The sequence below is a fragment of the Pelophylax lessonae genome, assembly GCF_965119305.1.
Source record: "Pelophylax lessonae genome assembly, chromosome: 2".
Lineage (NCBI taxonomy): Eukaryota > Metazoa > Chordata > Amphibia > Anura > Ranidae > Pelophylax > Pelophylax lessonae.
In genome coordinates, this window is record NC_138769.1 from 300909169 (window position 1) to 300928550 (window position 19382).

The 19382-nt window shown below is 44.2% G+C and overlaps 1 protein-coding gene across 1 annotated transcript; it reads left to right on the forward strand.

Moving 5' to 3' along the window:
- Positions 1–4090: 4090 nt before the first annotated feature.
- Positions 4091–14263, forward strand: LOC309548473 (small ribosomal subunit protein eS10-like). The gene is made up of 6 exons (XM_082248418.1): positions 4091–4181; positions 9157–9306; positions 9850–10021; positions 13449–13526; positions 14032–14087; positions 14186–14263. The coding sequence occupies exons 2-6, from the start codon at positions 9157–9159 to the stop codon at positions 14228–14230; spliced, it is 501 nt and encodes a 166-aa protein (XP_082104544.1). The 5' UTR covers positions 4091–4181; the 3' UTR covers positions 14231–14263.
- Positions 14264–19382: the final 5119 nt, after the last annotated feature.

A 19382-nucleotide genomic window follows, 5' to 3' on the forward strand; every position in this document is an offset into this window, starting at 1 on the left:
GCACTATACCCATCACACTGTACACAGCAGCATGCACTATACCCAGCACACGGTACACAGCAGCATGCACTATACCCAGCACACTGTACACAGCAGCATGCACTATACCCAGCACACTGTACACAGCAGCATGCACTATACCCATCACACTGTACACAGCAGCATGCACTATACCCAGCACACGGTACACAGCAGCATGCACTATACCCAGCACACTGTACACAGCAGCATGCACTATACCCAGCACACTGTACACAGCAGCATGCACTATACCCAGCACACGGTACACAGCAGCATGCACTATACCCAGCACACTGTACACAGCAGCATGCACTATACCCAGCACACTGTACACAGCAGCATGCACTATACCCAGCACACTGTACACAGCAGCATGCACTATACCCAGCACACGGTACACAGCAGCATGCACTATACCCAGCACACTGTACACAGCAGCATGCACTATACCCAGCACACTGTACACAGCAGCATGCACTATACCCAGCACACTGTACAGAGCAGCATGCACTATACCCAGCACACTGTACACAGCAGCATGCACTATACCCAGCACACTGTACACAGCAGCATGCACTATACCCAGCACACTGTACAGAGCACCCTGCACTATACCCAGCACACTGTACACAGCAGCATGCACTATACCCAGCACACTGTACACAGCAGCATGCACCATACCCAGCACACTGTACACAGCAGCATGCACTATACCCAGCACACTGTACAGAGCACCCTGCACTATACCCAGCACGCTGTACACAGCAGCATGCACTATACCCAGCACACTGTACAGAGCAGCATGCACTATACCCAGCACGCTGTACACAGCAGCATGCACTATACCCAGCACACTGTACACAGCAGCATGCACTATACCCAGCACACTGTACAGAGCAGCATGCACTATACCCAGCACACTGTACAGAGCAGCATGCACTATACCCAGCACACTGTACACAGCAGCATGCACTATACCCATCACACTGTACACAGCAGCATGCACTATACCCAGCACACGGTACACAGCAGCATGCACTATACCCAGCACACTGTACACAGCAGCATGCACTATACCCAGCACACTGTACACAGCAGCATGCACTATACCCAGCACACGGTACACAGCAGCATGCACTATACCCAGCACATGGTACACAGCAGCATGCACTATACCCAGCACACTGTACACAGCAGAATGCACTATACCCAGCACACTGTACAGAGCAGCATGCACTATACCCAACACACTGTACAGAGCAGCATGCACTATACCCAGCACACTGTACACAGCAGCATGCACTATACCCAGCACACTGTACACAGCAGCATGCACTATACCCAGCACGCTGTACACAGCAGCATGCACTATACCCAGCACACTGTACACAGCAGCATGCACTATACCCTGCACACTGTACACAGCAGCATGCACTATACCCAGCACACGGTACACAGCAGCATGCACTATACCCAGCACACTGTACACAGCAGCATGCACTATACCCAGCACACTGTACACAGCAGCACGCACTATACCCAGCACACTGGACACAGCAGCATGCACTATACCCAGCACACGGTACACAGCAGCATGCACTATACCCAGCACACGGTACACAGCAGCATGCACTATACCCAGCACACGGTACACAGCAGCATGCACTATACCTAGCACACTGTACACAGCAGCATTCACTATACCCAGCACACTGTACACAGCAGCATGCACTATACCCAGCACACGGTACACAGCAGCATACACTATACCCAGCACACTGTACACAGCAGAATGCACTATACCCAGCACACTGTACACAGCAGCATGCACTATACCCAGCACACTGTACACAGCAGCATGCACTATACCCAGCACACTGTACACAGCAGCATACACTATACCCAGCACACTGTACACAGCAGCATGCACTATACCCAGCACACTGTACACAGCAGCATGCACTATACCCAGCACACGGTACACAGCAGCATACACTATACCCAGCACACTGTACACAGCAGCATGCACTATACCCAGCACACGGTACACAGCAACATACACTATACCCAGCACACTGTACACAGCAGCATGCACTATACCCAGCACACGGTACACAGCAGCATGCACTATACCCAGCACACTGTACACAGCAGCATGCACTATACCCAGCACACTGTACACAGCAGCATGCACTATACCCAGCACACGGTACACAGCAGCATGCACTATACCCAGCACACTGTACAGAGCAGCATGCACTATACCCAGCACACTGTACACAGCAGCATGCACTATACCCATCACACTGTACACAGCAGCATGCACTATACCCAGCACACGGTACACAGCAGCATGCACTATACCCAGCACACTGTACACAGCAGCATGCACTATACCCAGCACACGGTACACAGCAGCATGCACTATACCCAGCACACTGTACACTTGCTAGCAGCATCTTTTGGCTCTGAGGAAGAGGGTTAGCCCTCAAAACGCGTCAGACTAGCCCAGCAGACCCGTGCGGATCATTGCATGTTATCTAGCACCGCGCATTGCCTTGGCTACCTTGGAGATCTTGTGTTGATCATGTTTACATGTGTGATACCCACATCTGTTTTGAGATTATAATATATATTTTTTAAAAATTTTAATAAATCCTTTTAGTAGTAATGCACTAGGTCGGTGCGCCCTTCTCTTGTAGTTGTCTTTCACTGTACACTCACAAAAATAGAGGAAAGAAAAAGATGGGGCTTTACAGGCCAGTGGGAGCAGAAGGATCAGAAGCAAAACCAGTATTTGTAAAACCAAAGTTACATTTTATTGATAAACATAGAATAAAATACGCATGGACAACCATGCATTCTTGAAAGATGACAAACTTAACATATATAGGTAAAAACATATAAGGTCACTAGCAGTACAGAAACAATCCCCAAAGGGGATATGACCACAGAAGCCTGTGTAGGATGGAAGATGGGTCTCAAGCTGGATTCGGTCAATGTAAGTCCCCAGCAAGCCGACGCGTTTCGCTCAAGGCTTCCTCAGGGCCTGAGAGACCATAACAGACCGGTGTTTCCTTATTGGTAGTGACTCATACTAAGCGACAAGGTTCTGGTGATGACAGATGCTGTTTGGAAGATATTGCTTCCGTATTCTCAATATGAAATCTTATATAAATATCATCGACAAATTAATTGCACTGGATCCGGTACTTTGGAGTCCCGACTGCGTACACCAATGGCAGGGCTTCTAGATTTACCCTCACTGTGACCTCTTGAACAAAAGTCGCATTTAGGAAAAAGGCAACAGTCCTATCCTTAGCGTATTTCCAATTTTATATATATATATATATCAGTATGTTCACCGTTAGGTATAAGAGATCTATTTCTACACAGGAGTGGCTTCAAGCGGGACAAAGGTCAACCTTCTCTTTGCGATTCAAGAGACGCTAATATTCACGGTCTAAAAGCCCTGAGAGGTGGCAGTGAATGACCTCTTCTAAGCATATGGAGTGCTCCAGGCAGGAAAGGGGGTGCATGTATGTCTAATTTTCATTCATAAGGACCATTGGTCCTGGGCTGATTAGCCCTCCATCTTCAGCTTACCAGACAGCCTGCCTGTACACTGCAGCCAGACCAAAATCAGGGATAAATGAGGAGGAAGAAGGGACAGAGGGACTTTGTTCCAAATTAGGGATAGTCCCTTTAAAATCAGGGACAGTTGGAAGCTCTATATATATATATGTATATATATATACACACACACTACTTACGTGTTTGTGAACTGTTGCACTGCCACAGGGCTGTATTATACCCAATCACCAACATCATTACAGTACTGTAACAATGCAAACAGTTCCCAAACACATACGACCATGATTGGCTGGTATACTTCCTTATTTGCAGACACTGCTCACAACTTTGCTGTTATTTAGAACATAAAAGCGAATCACATCATTTGCCCCTGTATATAAGTAATTAAGCAATAACCAATTGTGAACATACAACAGCACTGTCGCACACAATGTAAACACGCTATGATTTTTTTCAGTCAGGCAGTGCCTTAGACGTCCCAGCTGGGGTCCTACAGGCAGAAGGAAGTAGCTCGCTCTGCGCATGCTCTTTCCTTTCCTGCTCAGGCTGCCGAGAAAGCTGCAAAGGTGAGCGACTACCGGCGTAATTGGAATCCGTTGTGTTTCTCAGCCATCCGTTCACCGTACAGGTCGGGTGCCCTCGCTTATAGTAGAAGGTCCTCAGGAGGAACAGAGGCGTTGAATATTGTGCGGCTCTTAGTAGGAAGAGGTGTATTCAGTGAGCACAGTGATGGTGGGGTTCGGGCGTCTGTTGCGGCCTACACATTGCTGTGTCCTCAGGCGGCTCCCCGGCTCTACTGTACTCTGTGTGCTGCTAAAACGTCATCCTCCGCCGAGTGGAGTGTTTATTTCGTGTAGGAGTGAGTGTTTGTAGTCTGTAGTAGGGGGGTATGGAGTGCAATGAGGAGTGTATGGAGTGCAATGAGGAGTGTTCCCAGGATGGAGTGAGCTTTATTCATAAATAGGCTTTAGGAAGAATGATGAGAAATCTTGTCTTAGATATGCTGGACGTAGGAACCACATCCTTCAATTTCAAGGATTGCTATTCCTAGTTAGTAAACTCCTAAGATCCTGATAAGTGCTATTAAAGTGTAACTGCAGTTCAAAAACTTTTATTTAGGGCCAGTTCACAACACACTAAGAGAAAAGGCACAATAAAAACTACAGGTGTTGTGATCCCTCTCCAATCTCTTTAACGCGGAGTTCCGTCCACAAAATCATGCCTGTAGATTTTATGGCATCCGCTTCCTTATCCTTTCCTGAGCCTGAATTGGATATTCCTGGCTTTTTTTTTTTTTTTACTTTTTTAGAGAAGATAATATACTCCCCCTACCATCCACTTCCGTGGCCTGCGCCGTCACTTCCGCTTTGCAATGATTCCTGAGAGCTGAACGCCATCGCTCCCAGGAATCAATGTGCCTGCACCAGCCCCGACGTCAGTTCCGGTGCAGGCGCATCATACCTTGCTAAACAGCTTCTGGGCATGCCCAGAAGCTGTGCAGGGATGACGCTGCAGACCCAGAAGCAACGGCGGGGCTGGCGCAGTGCATCGTGGGACCGAAGAGGACGCGCTGGCTTCAAGCTGCCCACACCTGAGATGGCAGCGCTGGAGAAGAAATTTTAAAAGTAAGTATTTCTTCTAAAAGGTAAGTGCAACCCTGGACAGATCAGAGGCTATCAATTGTGGAATGTACTAGCCCTGACTGTCCCGGGGGTATGTTCATTTAAATCTTTTTTTTTTTTTTTTTTTTTTTTTGTTCCCGGAACTGCGCTATAAGGGCTAGTTCACATTACATACAGTCCAGGGTGTATTTTTTCTGTATCAAAAATGCATTGAATGTAAGTTATATGGGTTCCAATGGCATAGTTCACACCAGTGCAGTCAGTTCCTGGAAAAAAAAGTAGAACATACTGTATATTTCCTGCGCTAGACTACTGGACTGCATTAAAGCAAGGATACACAAGAGGTGTATACGATCCAATGATTGAGGTCGGGTGCACGTCAGATCCGCAATCCCGGCAGTGTATTCACTTGAAAATGGATCTATGGATTTATAAACTTTCAAGTGGGAGTGCAGTCTTCCATTTTCAAGTGACTACCACAGTAAAGCACACTGGAACGCATCAAAAAAAAATGCACACTCACAGGACCCCAGTACAGTGAAAAGAACAGGAGAAAAGCATCTGGAATGCGCCGGAAACGCACATGCAGAAATGTATATGGAACAGGTCTGGAGTGCATTTTTGTGGTGTGAACCAGCCCTTAGGGCCATTTCACACCATAGATACTCAGTCCAGATGCTTTTCTGCATGCGTGTTTTTAATGCAGTCTAGTGCATTCCCCCCCCCCCCCCCCTTTTTCTTTTTACCTTAAAGATGTGCGTTAAGTTTTACAGCTTAGTCCAGTGCAGGAAAAATACAACATGTTCATTTTTTTTTTTTTCTGGAACTGCAGGCACTGGTGTGAACTATGCCATTGGAAACCATATAACTTTCCATGCGTTTTTCATGCAGAGAAAATACGCACTGGACTGTATGTTGTGTGAACTGGCCCTTAAAGCTGTAGTATACTTAATATTTTTACTTTTACCTACAGGGAAGCCTATAATAAGTACAATTAATATCTCCTAATACCTGCATGGTTTAGGAGATATTTGCCCTGCATGCAGCCGCTGACGCTAGTGGCGCATGCACTCTGAAGGGCCGCGGCTCCGGCCACTCACGGCACTGGAGCTGCCGAACCCGGAAGAGACGCAGAGGGAATATGCGATGCATACTAGCACATTATGCCTTTGTCTTGCAGTTTTTTTTTTTTTTTTTTTTCCGGCAGTATACAACCACTTTTAAGAGATTGGAGTGGGATCAAAACACCTGTAGGTTTTTTTTGAGGTTTTCCTCTTAGGGGGTTCATCCTGTCCTTGTCCTGGTGTCTGTTCTGTTTGAAAACCCCACTAGAACAGCAATAGAGGTGAAATCCTCCATTGTGGTGACTGCTAGGGATTTCCCTCAAAACTTCCTGTGTTGATTATGGGGCAGGGAGTGAAATCTCCCCAGTGGGATAACAGAGAGGGATCATAAACTTTCCCTAAGGGCTGGTTCACACCACAAAAACACACTCCAGGTCTGTTCCAGGTGTTTCGCATTTTAACGTGTTCTTATTGGGTGCCAGTGTGTGTTTGATGCGTTTTCTGCATGTATTCCAGGTGCCGCCCCCCCCCCCCCCCCCCCCCGGGGTCCGGAGGGTTTTTGATGTGTTTTACTGCGTTCCAGTGTAGGAAAAATGCAGCCATGTTCTACAGACCCTTTTTTTGTCTGAAATGCCCTGAAACTGGCCACACTGGTATGAAGTATGCCATTGGAAACCATTTACCTTTCCATACGTTTTTCCATAATGCAGAAAAAAGCGCATGTGGTGTGAACTGGCTCTAACTCTGTCCAAACTGTCTTTTACTTTCCCACCTCGTCCTGGCGAACTTTAAAATGGTTCTGAATGCTGAGGTGCAGGAAGGATGGGGCCAAGCAAGTGACACCTAATATAGGCTGTGTCATGATTGGGAGCTGGTACCACAGCTACTAATCATTTAGGAGGGACCAACAGCTGGGTTCACATCTAATGCGGATGCGGCTCACAGCAGGGGTTCGGTGCAACCCTGTTTTCTGTTTCAGGGACAAAGCAGGCATGAATTCGGACCTGAAACGGAGCCAAAGACTTACAGTACCCCCTGTGCAATCCGCTCCATTGAGAGCCGGCCACAATCTCGTGTCATGAGAATTAGGATCCGGTACACACAGGCCCGTGTGTACTTGAGTCTGTCTGACAGAAGCAGTCTGTTTGAAGGGGCATAACTGGAAAAGTTCTGGCTATCAGCCCTCTCGGCCAACGGCTGAGAGCACTGACTGGAGTGTTCTGGCAGGGGGGCCATCACCCTGCCAGAACACAATAGCACAGCAGGGGGGATCACTGTATGGACAGAGATAGTTAGTGCATGGCTCCTCCTGAGTTTTCTTTTTTTTTTTTTTTTTCTTTTTTCTCGTTCAGCACTGCTGGCTTGAACGAAAAAAAAAAAACTACTCGCATGCACATGGCTTTGTTACATGGTGATAAAGGAGTTAAAAACCAGGGATTGAGCGCCATTTCTATTACTGTGCCCTAGGCTGGAGATGTTCAGTCGGGTACAAAACAAGTCTCTCCCACTGATGGTACATTGTGCCAATGTAAGAGGCACCAGTGTTGCTAAGTTGTGTGGGATAGGTGTACTTAAGGGCCTGTTCATATCGCTCTGGTCTGTTAATGAGCTGCTAACACCAAAACTGTACAACAGTTGTCCAGGCCGCAGTTTTTGGTAGTACAGTATATGTTAAAGCAGAGTTCCAGCCGTTTTCGTGTTTATTAAAAGTCAGCAGCTACAATTAGTGTAGCTGCTGACTTTTAATAAAAACACACATTTACCTGTCCCACGGTCCAGCCATGCGGCCGGGGGGAGCCTCTGTTCTCTCCGTCTTCTCCCCACGGCGCCGGCATCTCTAGTGTGACAGCTTGCGGCTTCACAACCGGGTGCGCACTGCACTTGCGCGAATCGCACTGTGCGTGCTGAATGGACAGGCAATCTTCTGGGACCTCTGACGTGTCCCAGAAGATTGCAGGGTGAGAGGGGCAGAGGAGAACTTCCGCCCGAGTGGAAGTGGGAGCGGGTACTTGTGAAATCTCGGTATTGATGTCTTAGAATGTGGCTGCCAGTAGATTTAGTTAGTTTTTGGCTAAACTTCCACTTAAGGCCTCATGCACGTGGTACTGATGTTTGAGCATCGGCTTTATTTGTGCATCGTTTCAGATGTTTGTTTTATGCCTATTTGTGCATTTTCACACACAATTCTTTCCTAGGGAAAATCCATTAATATTTCTGCACGTATTTGTGCGTATGCACATTTGAATACACTGTACTTCTTTTACGCGCCTGTGTGTACAGGCACATTGAAAACAATAAGCTGCATTTTAGATCGGTAAAAAAAAATTTTTTTAAGCTGCGGTGTGCAAAAGGCCTTAAAGGATAAGTTCACCACCAGCATCTGCACCCTACGTGCCCGATCCCTCCCCTCCCTGTGACAGCGGGCAACGGCACCGTCCAAATCAGGGCAACGCCAACTTTGCAACGCCGTACCACTTCCCAAAAGTAGTTTCTGCACTATTTTTGGCGAATTTGGGGGGCAATTTCAATAGACATCTATGCAGGAACCTGCACAGATGTCTGTCAAATCGCCCCAGAACTCGCACTGACATGCGGTTTTGAAATTGTGCGAGTTTGGCTGAACTTGCATGATTTCAAACCTGCCCTTAGTGTGAACGAGGGCTAAAGTATTGATGTCGGTGCTTTGCCAGCAAGCGTCATTTTAAAGAGACATAAGCAATGATGGCCCACATTTCTCTCGCGATAGGTAGACCTGTGTAGCCTTATTTACTGTAAACCTATTTCAGTGGTTATTTTTCATATTTATGCAGTGATATTTCATTAAGGCCCCTATGTGATTTTTCTCACTTTTTTAGATGTTGATGCCTAAGAAAAACCGCATTGCCATCTACGAGCTCCTTTTTAAAGAGGGAGTTATGGTGGCCAAGAAGGATGTGCATATGCCAAAGCATCCAGAGTTGGCAGACAAGAATGTACCTAACCTCCACGTCATGAAGGCTATGCAGGTAAGCAAGAGGGAAATCATCTTGGAACGTGTGTAAACCTTTTGTGTTCATTAAGGTTGTCAAGCTTGCATGGGAAATGACACGCTCCATAGCTGACGGTCGGCACGGCCACCGAAGACCCGATCAAAGGCGCATTTGGCTCTGATCGGGTCTCCGTGTAAAAATCCGGTAGTGATATCATTACATCACTTCTGGGTACTCAGCGCCAAAATAAAAATAATCGCAGCATTTAAAACAGCCAAACTTGGTGTTTTGAATGCTTTTAAGTGCAGAGAAGAGGTTTAGGGTCTTTTAGACCCCAGATCCCTCCTCAAGAGTACCTGTGTAAAAAAAAAAAAAATGTAAATGTCCGAAAATATCGTCCGGTACCGAAATGCGATTACCAAAATATTGGCAATAAAAAACGATATTGGTCGATCACTACTGCTTACAGCTTTTTTTGCTTTTCAGTAGTATTGGGAATATATTAAACCTTTTTTATTTGTGTAATTTGAAAAACGTAAGCATTTTGAAACTTTTCATTCCTGTTTTTCTTCCCTGTAGTCTTTGAAGTCTCGGGGATATGTGAAGGAGCAGTTTGCTTGGCGTCACTTTTACTGGTACTTGACAAATGAGGGCATCCAGTACTTGCGGGATTTCCTACACCTTCCTCCAGAGATTGTTCCTGCAACTCTAAGGAGGAGTCGTCCTGAGACAGGCAGACCACGACCTAAAGGTAAACAATAGAATGCTAGTTAGCTTGCTAAAGTTGGCATAATGGGTACAATGCATGAACTGGAAAATGCAAGGGTTGGGCATAGAATGAGACCTACTGATCTCAACAGCAGGGTCTTTTGGTGAATTCCAGCATAACCCTTCAAACTCAATCCAAAGGTCACAAAACTGATTAAAGTGTAGCTAAACCCAAGAAAAAAAATGTAGTATTGCAGCTTGCCAGTCCTTAGATATGGTGGGATTTTATGCCTTTATTTGGTGATCTGACCAATAAACTTACTGACCTAGAGTGACAACACTTAATTACTATACTTTATCTATAAATGGAACCGTTTTTGTTGTCTTGGGACATAGTGTTAGGACTATAAAACACTTCCTTTTATCTTTTTGATTTTCTCCATAACATTGGGGGGGGGGGTGTACTGTAGTCCAAACATACTAATGGTAAAAGGATATTACTGATCTGTCAGGATCCATTATTGTTTATGTACAGATGAAACAAAACTATTTTAAATGGGATGTTTATTGCAGTAGTGTTTTTTTTTTTTTTTTGTAATCCCCCCCCCCCCCCCCCTTCAAGGTAAAGGCATAATGCGCTAGTATGCATACTAGCACATTGTGAAAGGTTTGCCTAAAAATTAAGCCCTCCAGCGATGCATTGTGTCTCCACTACAGAGGCTTCCATCTTTCCCAGTTCCTTCCTGGTTTGTGGGCTGTGGCCTCTTGAATGGCTGAGCCACAATGACGTTACTCTTGTTCATGTGCGCAGTAGGAATGGCAAAGGTATGCTGTTCCTTCAGGGCATGTGTGCCAGTGATGTCGCCGGCTGCTGTGCACTGGAATATCTTCTATACTGTGAACGTTTAGGAGATATTAATTTTACCTACAGGTAAGCTGTATTATAAGTTTACCTGTAGGAAACAAATCAAGTGCAGGAGTTTAATAGCATTTTAACAAACCAAAAGGCAACAGATAAAGAAAGCTAATTGTTTTGAGTTTACATATACATTACCACGCTATACTGCATGTGCATTTTAGAACACTTGCACTTCTGTGCATTGAGGCAAACTTCGTTTAAGATGTGTTAGTCAAGAATGTGTTCTGATTGAACTGTTGTGCATGAACTAGCAAGTTTGTTTGACCTTGTAATCCAATCTAATTTTAATTGTAAAAGTCACATTAATTTGATTTCTGTAAACCCTGCACCCCTACTTATGGTCTCCAATAAAGCTGATCTCTTCTCCCCCCCCCCCCCATTACTGACTTGCCATGCCTTGTTCTCTTTTTGTGGAGGTGGCCATCTTGGTAGAGACAGGGCTTTACTTGATCATGTCAGCCTCCAGTAAGCGGGGACATTACGCCATCCTCTATGCACATCTGGTGAAACTAGCAGTCAGAGGCAGCAGTGGCTTAATCTCACACTGCAGATAAACAGCTAGGAGGCTGTTTACACAGGGGTGCCAAGGCGCACTACTCTTGTCAGGAAAAAAAAAAAAAAGATACCTAATTTTTTAAAGCACTTCTTAGGCAAAAATGTATTTTTTATTATCCTAGAAAATCTTTTTATGAGTCCAGTTACACTTTTTTGCTTGTGTTAGGATGGCACAGACTTTTTTTTATTTTTTGGTAATGTTTTAAAATTATTCTAAATTCAGTGGTGGGTGATCTTGGTGTTTTTTAGTTTTATTTGAACTACCCTCCCACGTTGGTAGTTTTCTGAAAGTCAGATGCAGTATAGTCCCCCTCCATGCTAGTGAATATTTCTGATGAACCAGGCAGTTTACTTTAATTCTTTGTCCCTAGGCCTGTTCTTTAGTTTGCTGGTGTGACATGATCCATAGAGATGAAAGGCAGTGATAAGTTGGGCTCTATTTTTCTGTGGAGTATGGGGAGGAAAATTGGAGGTAAACACTGCCTGCCCACCACAGCAGAGTGCAGGGCAATGTAAAGTGAATCTGGCTTTGGATTCACAATGATGATGCCAGCACTTATAAGTGCTGGAGAACCTTGTCCCCCTATTAATATTCTGGAACGACAGGTGATGTGGTTGTCCCTGCAACGCTGGATCTGCAGGCTGGAGGGTCATCCAATCTGTATTAAGTTAAACAATGCTATGACTATTGATCAACTATTGGGTAGGAAAAAGACCTGCCACATCAAGGGATCTAGAGTGAATCCTGTACGGTGCAGAAGTTGTTTACCATCCAGGCTTGTTTGCCATTTCCACCCCTTATGTGGACAATTGGCAGGCAGAATTTTCCACCTGTCAATACTTTGACTCAGGGGAGTGGTCCTTACACCTGGAGGTATTCAGGACCTGTGTCACAGGTGGGGATACAGAAGATAACTACCTTGTCCCCAGTTTCAGTAAGAAATTGGACATATTTGTATCCAGGTACAGGGGTCTTCTAACACTGTGGTATCCAAACTGCTTGCTTTTATCTTTCTGTTGGGGGGTTCGCATCAGTGGTCCATAGTTACTTCTAGGACATTTTCTACTCACTGGCCACAGTCAGACCTCCATTTGAAGAACAGTAAACTGTCCCTTTTTGTTTAGAACGTTTGGAGACCCCCGTTTGGAGAGGCACTGAATGTTTTATTGGCTTCTTGGGATCAATTCAGCCTGTTCTACACCCTTTTTCTTCCCTCTGTGATCAGGCAGATACGATACTTTCTTGCTCAGACTCCTTGCAGATGCTCTCTGGGCTTTTTTTAGATTTTCACGTCTTCTGTCTCTAGGACCAATTTATCATTCTGCTTCCCTTTCATTTGCATTAATAGCATGGCTGTTGAAGCCTAGGTTCTGAGGGACAGGATCATACTTGAATTGGTGATTTTGAAGATGCTAAAAGCTTGGAAGCCTATTTCTTGCAAGGTCTCGCCACATGTTGAAGGCGTACTTTGGTGCTAGGCAAGAGGCTTTCACCCCTTTTTTGTGGGCCTGTTAGTGTGTTAGTTGCTGTTCCCTCCCAGTTGGACTTCGGAACATTGTATGACTTCTATGTCCTTCAATGGATGAGAATGAAAATAGGATTTGTGAAACCCCCCTTTTAAAATGTGATGGAATCACTCCAGCTCACTTTTTGATAACCGTTGTAATCCTTCCCCACTTTATCTATCTATAGCTAAAATAAAGTTTTGGATATGGCTACACTTTGAAATTAACCCGAGTCCCAAATTGTGTTGGAAGTAGGCTGCTCCATTTTCTTGCTGTTTTTAAATGTATTGGTGCTTTATTGACTTAGATTTGTCAGAGAAGGTTTAGCAGTTTTGTGTAGTGCTTTTAAAAGGAGGTGGTTTTTAACCGATTTAGAAATTTCTTTCAAGGGTCAGAACATTATCCTGCAATTATTAAATCATTGTTTCTGTTAAAGATGATGGTTGCATATTTCTTTACCACTGTTGTTTTTTTTTTTTTTTTTTTTAAGGTTTGGAGGGTGAACGTCCTGCCCGCTTGTCCCGTGGTGAGACAGACAGGGATACCTACAGACGCAGCACTGCTCCACGTAAGTGTGTGTGGCTAACTCCACCTTTTGCAGCATGTTGCACCTGGGTGTAACGTGGTGCTATGCAAACTCCTATCCCCGATAGTAGGCTACCAACAATATAACTTTATTTTTTGTGGTGGTAAGTGTATATCTGGGCAAAATATTGACATAATCTACATATTGCATCCCTGCAGTGCATGCAAATTTCCCCATGTTTAATCGCTTTAAAAACCCCTGAACATACATAACTATGCCATCGTCTGAGCTGACAACCTGAGTGCACGACACTGCTGCTGCTGCATCGGAAATCCTAATCTGTTAGCTCTGCCCAAGGAGTTCTCTGCTGGCACCTTCACATCTTCAGAATATATAGATGTTATTGGAAGCGTTGTCAGTTCAGTAAATTAAGAGCACACTGGATTTCTGTCAGATCATCAGGCAATTGCATGTTTGCCCATACCTAATTAAAAAGTGCATTTCCTAAAAGTAGCCCTGTACTGAATTTCTCTTTTCGTTATTACAGCTGGTTCTGACAAAAAGGCTGAGGCTGGTGCTGGAGCAGCTACAGAATTCCAGTTTGTAAGTAAACTATTTATCAGCAAAGCCAAGCATGACCTTGTGTAATGTGCAGCCCTCGGTTTAAAACTAATTATTCAACTTTTACTTCTTTTGTTTAGAGAGGAGGATTTGGACGTGGTCGTGGACAGCAGCCCCCCCAATGATGCACATCAAATTCCATTTGTGAATAAATTTTTCGAGACACCACTTATTTTCGCACTCTTTCTTTTTAGTTGCTGTTTGGAGTACAAATGCATAATAATTATAAGATGTGCAAGTTAAAGCCTACACAAGCTTGGAAACATCAGTTTGGATGGATAGAAAACCGGATAACAAAAAACTTACTCAAGAGTAGTGATTTGATTCATACTCTACTTCATACTCTACTTTAAGGTTATCAGTGGTGCTTCCCAAGGTTCAGTGTTGGGACCCTTACTTTTTAAAGGATAAGTTCACCTTTTGGAAAGCAATAATAAATGCACATATTTTTGCAGGAAAAAGTGTATTTATGATTTTTTCCCAAATAAGCCTGGAAAGCATTGCACCTGTAATCAGAGGTGCAATGCCAGACTCTTGCAAAAAAGTCATACGGCTTTCAGCTCATACCTGCATGCGGGCTGACTGTTTACAAACTGCAATCAGTGACCTCACAGTGCATTTGAAACTACAAGCTGGCTGACAGTAATTGTAGTTCAAGTCATTCACAGGAAATTGAATGAATGACGTGGTCGTGTAGGCTGTACACCCACTAATTTCAAATAGTGACAGCGGTGCCGGGAAAACTTCACCGCTCGCTGTCACTGGGGAGAGAGGAAGCTGCTGCAACTACTGGAACATATTACATGTTCCACCCTAAATACTGGTGTGTAACATGTTTCAAATAGTGAACTTATCCTTTAACTTACAGAATTAACAGTATACAAATTCTTTAAAAAAAAAGGAGTTTGCAAGGAAAAAGTGGGTATTGGCGCTGCTCTAATTGTTCCTAAGTGTATATATGCTTATATATAACAAACTGGGCTTATATGAAAAATACAAATGTATATCACCTTAAAAATACATCACAAAATATGAGCAAATTGGAAAACCAGTTAATCTGTGAAAATTATTAGTGGTGCAAATATGCAAAAAGTGCCAGTGCTAAATACTCTAAGTGAATATTCATTAGTAAGCACAGATTATGAATGAAAAAAATTCATACTGTGGTGAAAAAATTCATAAATTGTGCTAAAATTTATGGTAAAGTCCTGTCATTAAAAAAAAAAAAAAAGTGCGCTGTGTCCATGAATTCCACTCATAAGCTTGTTCTTTTTAGTGCCACTGTAGGGGCGCCTTGAGTGATATAACTCTATGAAGATATAAATCAAAAGCACGCAGTGGTCCTGGTGTCTTCCTCATGTCCCCCCACCTGGTAGCTCACTTACCAGATTTCCTACCCCTTACAACAGGGGTGTCTCGCTGTGCATGTGTATATTGGTTGGCGTTACTCTCCTCGGTCTCCTTATGTGCTCCCCCTCTTGTGTTCCGGTATAGTGACATCCTCCAGGTGTTCAATAAAATGAGAAAGATACAGCCCCCATAGTATAAAAGTTAGGCAAGGTTTATTAAAAGTATCGCACTTGCATAGAAAAAAAAGTCACTCGCGTGTAATTTCAGGAAGTTCGGGACGCCATGTGCTCTACTGACCCAAACCACGAAACCGGAAGTTGTGCAATGGTTTCGTGGTTTGGCTCTGTGGAGTGCATGGCGTCCCAGACTTCTGGAATTACAAGTGAGTGACTTTTTTCTATACAAGTGCAATATAAACTTTGCCTACCTTCTACACTATGGGGGACTGTATCTTATTTTGTTGACCACTTGGAGGATGTCACTATACCAGAACACAAGAGGAGGAGCATAATTGCCCATATATTTTTTTTGTGGCCAATTCGTTGAGAAGATTAAAAACTGCAAATAGCGGCAAACGTGCAGTACATGGATTTTTCTGCAGCTGCTCAATTGAATTCTATTGAACAAAAAAAGCACTTTTTTGCATTTCCTTTCCAAAAAAATGCAGCAGCTAAAAAAAAAAAAAAAAAAAGCATAGATGTTGGTGTGTCTGATAGGAAACCATGTTAAATAAACTAGTGCATTTCACATGGGTGTGAACCAGGCCTTAGACTTGCAAAAAAGTGATTTGGTCTTGGGGTATGCAGCTTTTAACCACTTGCCGACTGCTCACAGTATATTTACTGCGGCAGTCAGCCCCTCACAGGCAGAGCGACGTAGGTCTACGTCGCTAGCCTGTGAGGCTCTGGGGAGCGAGCGCGCGCCGCCGGAGGCGTGCTCCCGCTCGGTTACGGACCCCCCCTCGCGCGCGTGTGACCGGCAGACCCGATGTCCGCCGGTCACTCGGCGATCGTCGGGGGAGAGGGAGAAAGTCAGGCGGCTAGTGTAAACAAGCCGCCTGTCATTCTCCCCGGTGTAGAAACGATGATCACACGGTTCTACTATGTAGGACCGTTGATCATTGTTCCTACACCTCAAGCCACAGACTATCAGTTAGAATCGCGCTCCTAGGGGCACACACAGCCCCTCCCTCTCAAATAAAGTTAACCCCTTCACTACCAGTGTATTTTTACAGTAACAGTGCATATGTATAGCACTGACTACTGTAGAAATGTCACTGGTAACCCCAAAAGTGTCAAAAATGTCAGTCAAGGGTCCGATCTGTCCGTCGCAGTACTGCAAAAAAAATCGCAGATCGCCGCCATTACTCGTTAAAAAAAAAAAAAAAACAACAAAAATGACAAATCTTTACCTTTGTTAGTAAACGCGATAACTTTTGCGCAAACCAATCAAAATACGCTTTTTGTGATTTTTTTTTTTTTTTTTGCCAAACATAGGTAGCATAAAACAAATTGGCCGAAAAATGTTAAAACCTTTAGATTTTTACATTTTGGGGGGGGGGGGGGGGGAATTTTATATAAAAAAAATGTGAAAAATATTGTTATTTTTGCAAAATTGTTGCTTTTTTTTTTTTTTTGTTTATAGCGCATGATCAAAAAATCGCACAGGTGATCAAATACCACCAAAAGAAAGCTCTGTTTGTGGGGAAAAAAAGGACGTCAAATTTGTTTAGGTACAGCGTTGTTCGACCGCGCAATGGTCCGTTAAAGTCACGCAGTGCTGAATCACAAAATACCCCCTGGTCAGGAAGGGGGTAAAATCTTCCGGTGCTTAAGTGGTTAAGACCTGTCTAGTATAGCTTTTGGACCATACAATTTGTCAAATTTTTAATTTCTCAGGAAAGGGGACTACACAAAAATACTGTTAATCTGATAACGTAATGGCAGTTAAAGCAAATCTAAAGCTATGCTTAAAAAAAAAAAAAAAAAGCTTTTATATATAACCTTTTCTCACAAATTTTTGCAGTATACCAAAACCTTGCTAGTTTATCTTGTAAATTCGTCAATTTAAAAGTTGAACTGCTAATAGGCAGAGAAGGTCGTGTTTGTCATGAAAAGTTAGTGTTTTAAATTGAGCTATCTGCACCCTAGCACTTGAACACTGGAGATTTAAAAACCTAGTTCTGGAGCTTAATGTCAGCTTTTATGGAGAGGAATAGGAGCTGCTCTTGCTTAACCTTTTAATATTCTAGTTTGACTGTTTAGTATCTTACCCAAGTTTGGTGTGCTTATCAGCACATTAAAGTCGTTCATTCTTTTCTGGGCAAAAAGCACCTAGCTAATCAATATTGCACACAAGAGAATGGCATTCACAAAAGGAAAAATTTGCAATGGTAACGACCATAATGCTCCTAAATCTGATGTACTTATGAAGAAAATGAGAGTGCCACCCTGACCTGTTTGTAAAGGTGCCCCCTTTTATGACTTGTTTGCTACCTAAAAAAAAAATCAACAATTAAGCATGCAGGCAATGATGTGTGTAAACACATCTTTTGTCTCTGCTTGTTCAAGGTCAGTGATCCAATTGATAGTGGAAAAAATTGGGTTTAGTATTTTTTTTCTAGTTGTCTGTCCAGGACAGCACAGGAGAGACAGGCTCTACCTCCGGAGGCAGAAAACTCAAAAATCCCTGGAAGTCCTTTAAAGGGGGGCCAGGCATCCCCGCTCCTCGCGAGGAGCACTGTTTGGGCGGCCTCCGGTCAGGCCACAACTAGAGGCTTAATTCTGACGCTTCTTCCTCCAGCCTAGAGAGGGCTTGTATGTCCACTGTGAGGCTCTCTTGGTGGGTGGAGGAATCTCCTCTGCTGTAATGGAAGCGTACTGGTGCTGGGCCTGTGAGCAGAGTTCTGGCCAATGGTGTGCAGGGGGATAGGGGGTATTTAACAACGCGTCGTCCTGGTCCTACAAGAAGCATGGATGCTGGAAGCAGCAATTGGTTAATTTAAGCTGGCAGACTTCTGTTGTGGCCGGCGAGAGTGCAGCACAGACAGGATGCTACAGGAAGGGAAGCAGCATGCTGTCTGAGCCAACAATGGGAGAACCTTGTGGCAGTGGTACCAGCCCACCTCGGGTAGGAAAAGAACAAGGGTTTGATTCTACAATTTTAAAGAGAACTGGAACAAGCCGCGTTGCAGGTCATGTATTGACCAACTGGTCTGCAAGGAACTTCTGGTGTAAAGAAAGGAAATGTTCGCAATTAAATCAATGCTATCTGACCTTAAAATCATGAACCAGCCAGCAGGGGTGCTCCTTGTTTCTGCCCCAGAGTAGAGTAACAAAACAGTAGAGGAGGATCAAGATTCCTTGGAGGAGTGAAGCTGCTTTGTCCAGGGACGCTCTGGAAAAAGAAACCAAATCGCCTAGATACAAGCTCTCACTTGTTTTACAAAACACTGGAGATAAAGGAAGTACAGATTTCTGTCTTTCCATGATCAAAAATACCAGACCCCAATAAGGGCAGGGTATTCCTGGTACTTATGGAATAAGGGCCTAAGGCTAGACACTGCCTTTTTGCAAGTCTTAAAATCGACAGACCTTGCATTTGAGAACATGGGGTTTCTAAAAGAGCCCAGAGGGATAAAAGGATGGAGGTGTTGCTGAAACGGTCTTGGGAAGTGATCATGGTCAACCTTAAGCCAGCGATGGCTACCACAGTCGTGGCACGCAACCTAGAAGTCTAGTTATACCAATTACAGACCCATCTAGAATGGGGGATCTCAGACATTTTGGACTCTCTCCCAATGCTTCAGAAAGCAACAGGAGATTTGATGGAGTCCGGTAAACTCTCGGCTAAAGCAGCAGCCTTAAAGAACTCTTCACGAAAGGCGCTTTGGTTAAAGTTGTGGTCAGGGGACCCAGCCTCAAAGGC

Bases quoted from the DNA above. Each gene is read 5' to 3' on its own strand.
- LOC309548473 (XM_082248418.1), top strand. From the start codon at position 9,157: ATGTTGATGCCTAAGAAAAACCGCATTGCCATCTACGAGCTCCTTTTT. The intron at 9,307-9,849 runs GTAAGCAAGAGG...TCTTCCCTGTAG, and splicing joins ACGTCATGAAGGCTATGCAG to TCTTTGAAGTCTCGGGGATA. The intron at 14,088-14,185 runs GTAAGTAAACTA...TCTTTTGTTTAG, and splicing joins CAGCTACAGAATTCCAGTTT to AGAGGAGGATTTGGACGTGG.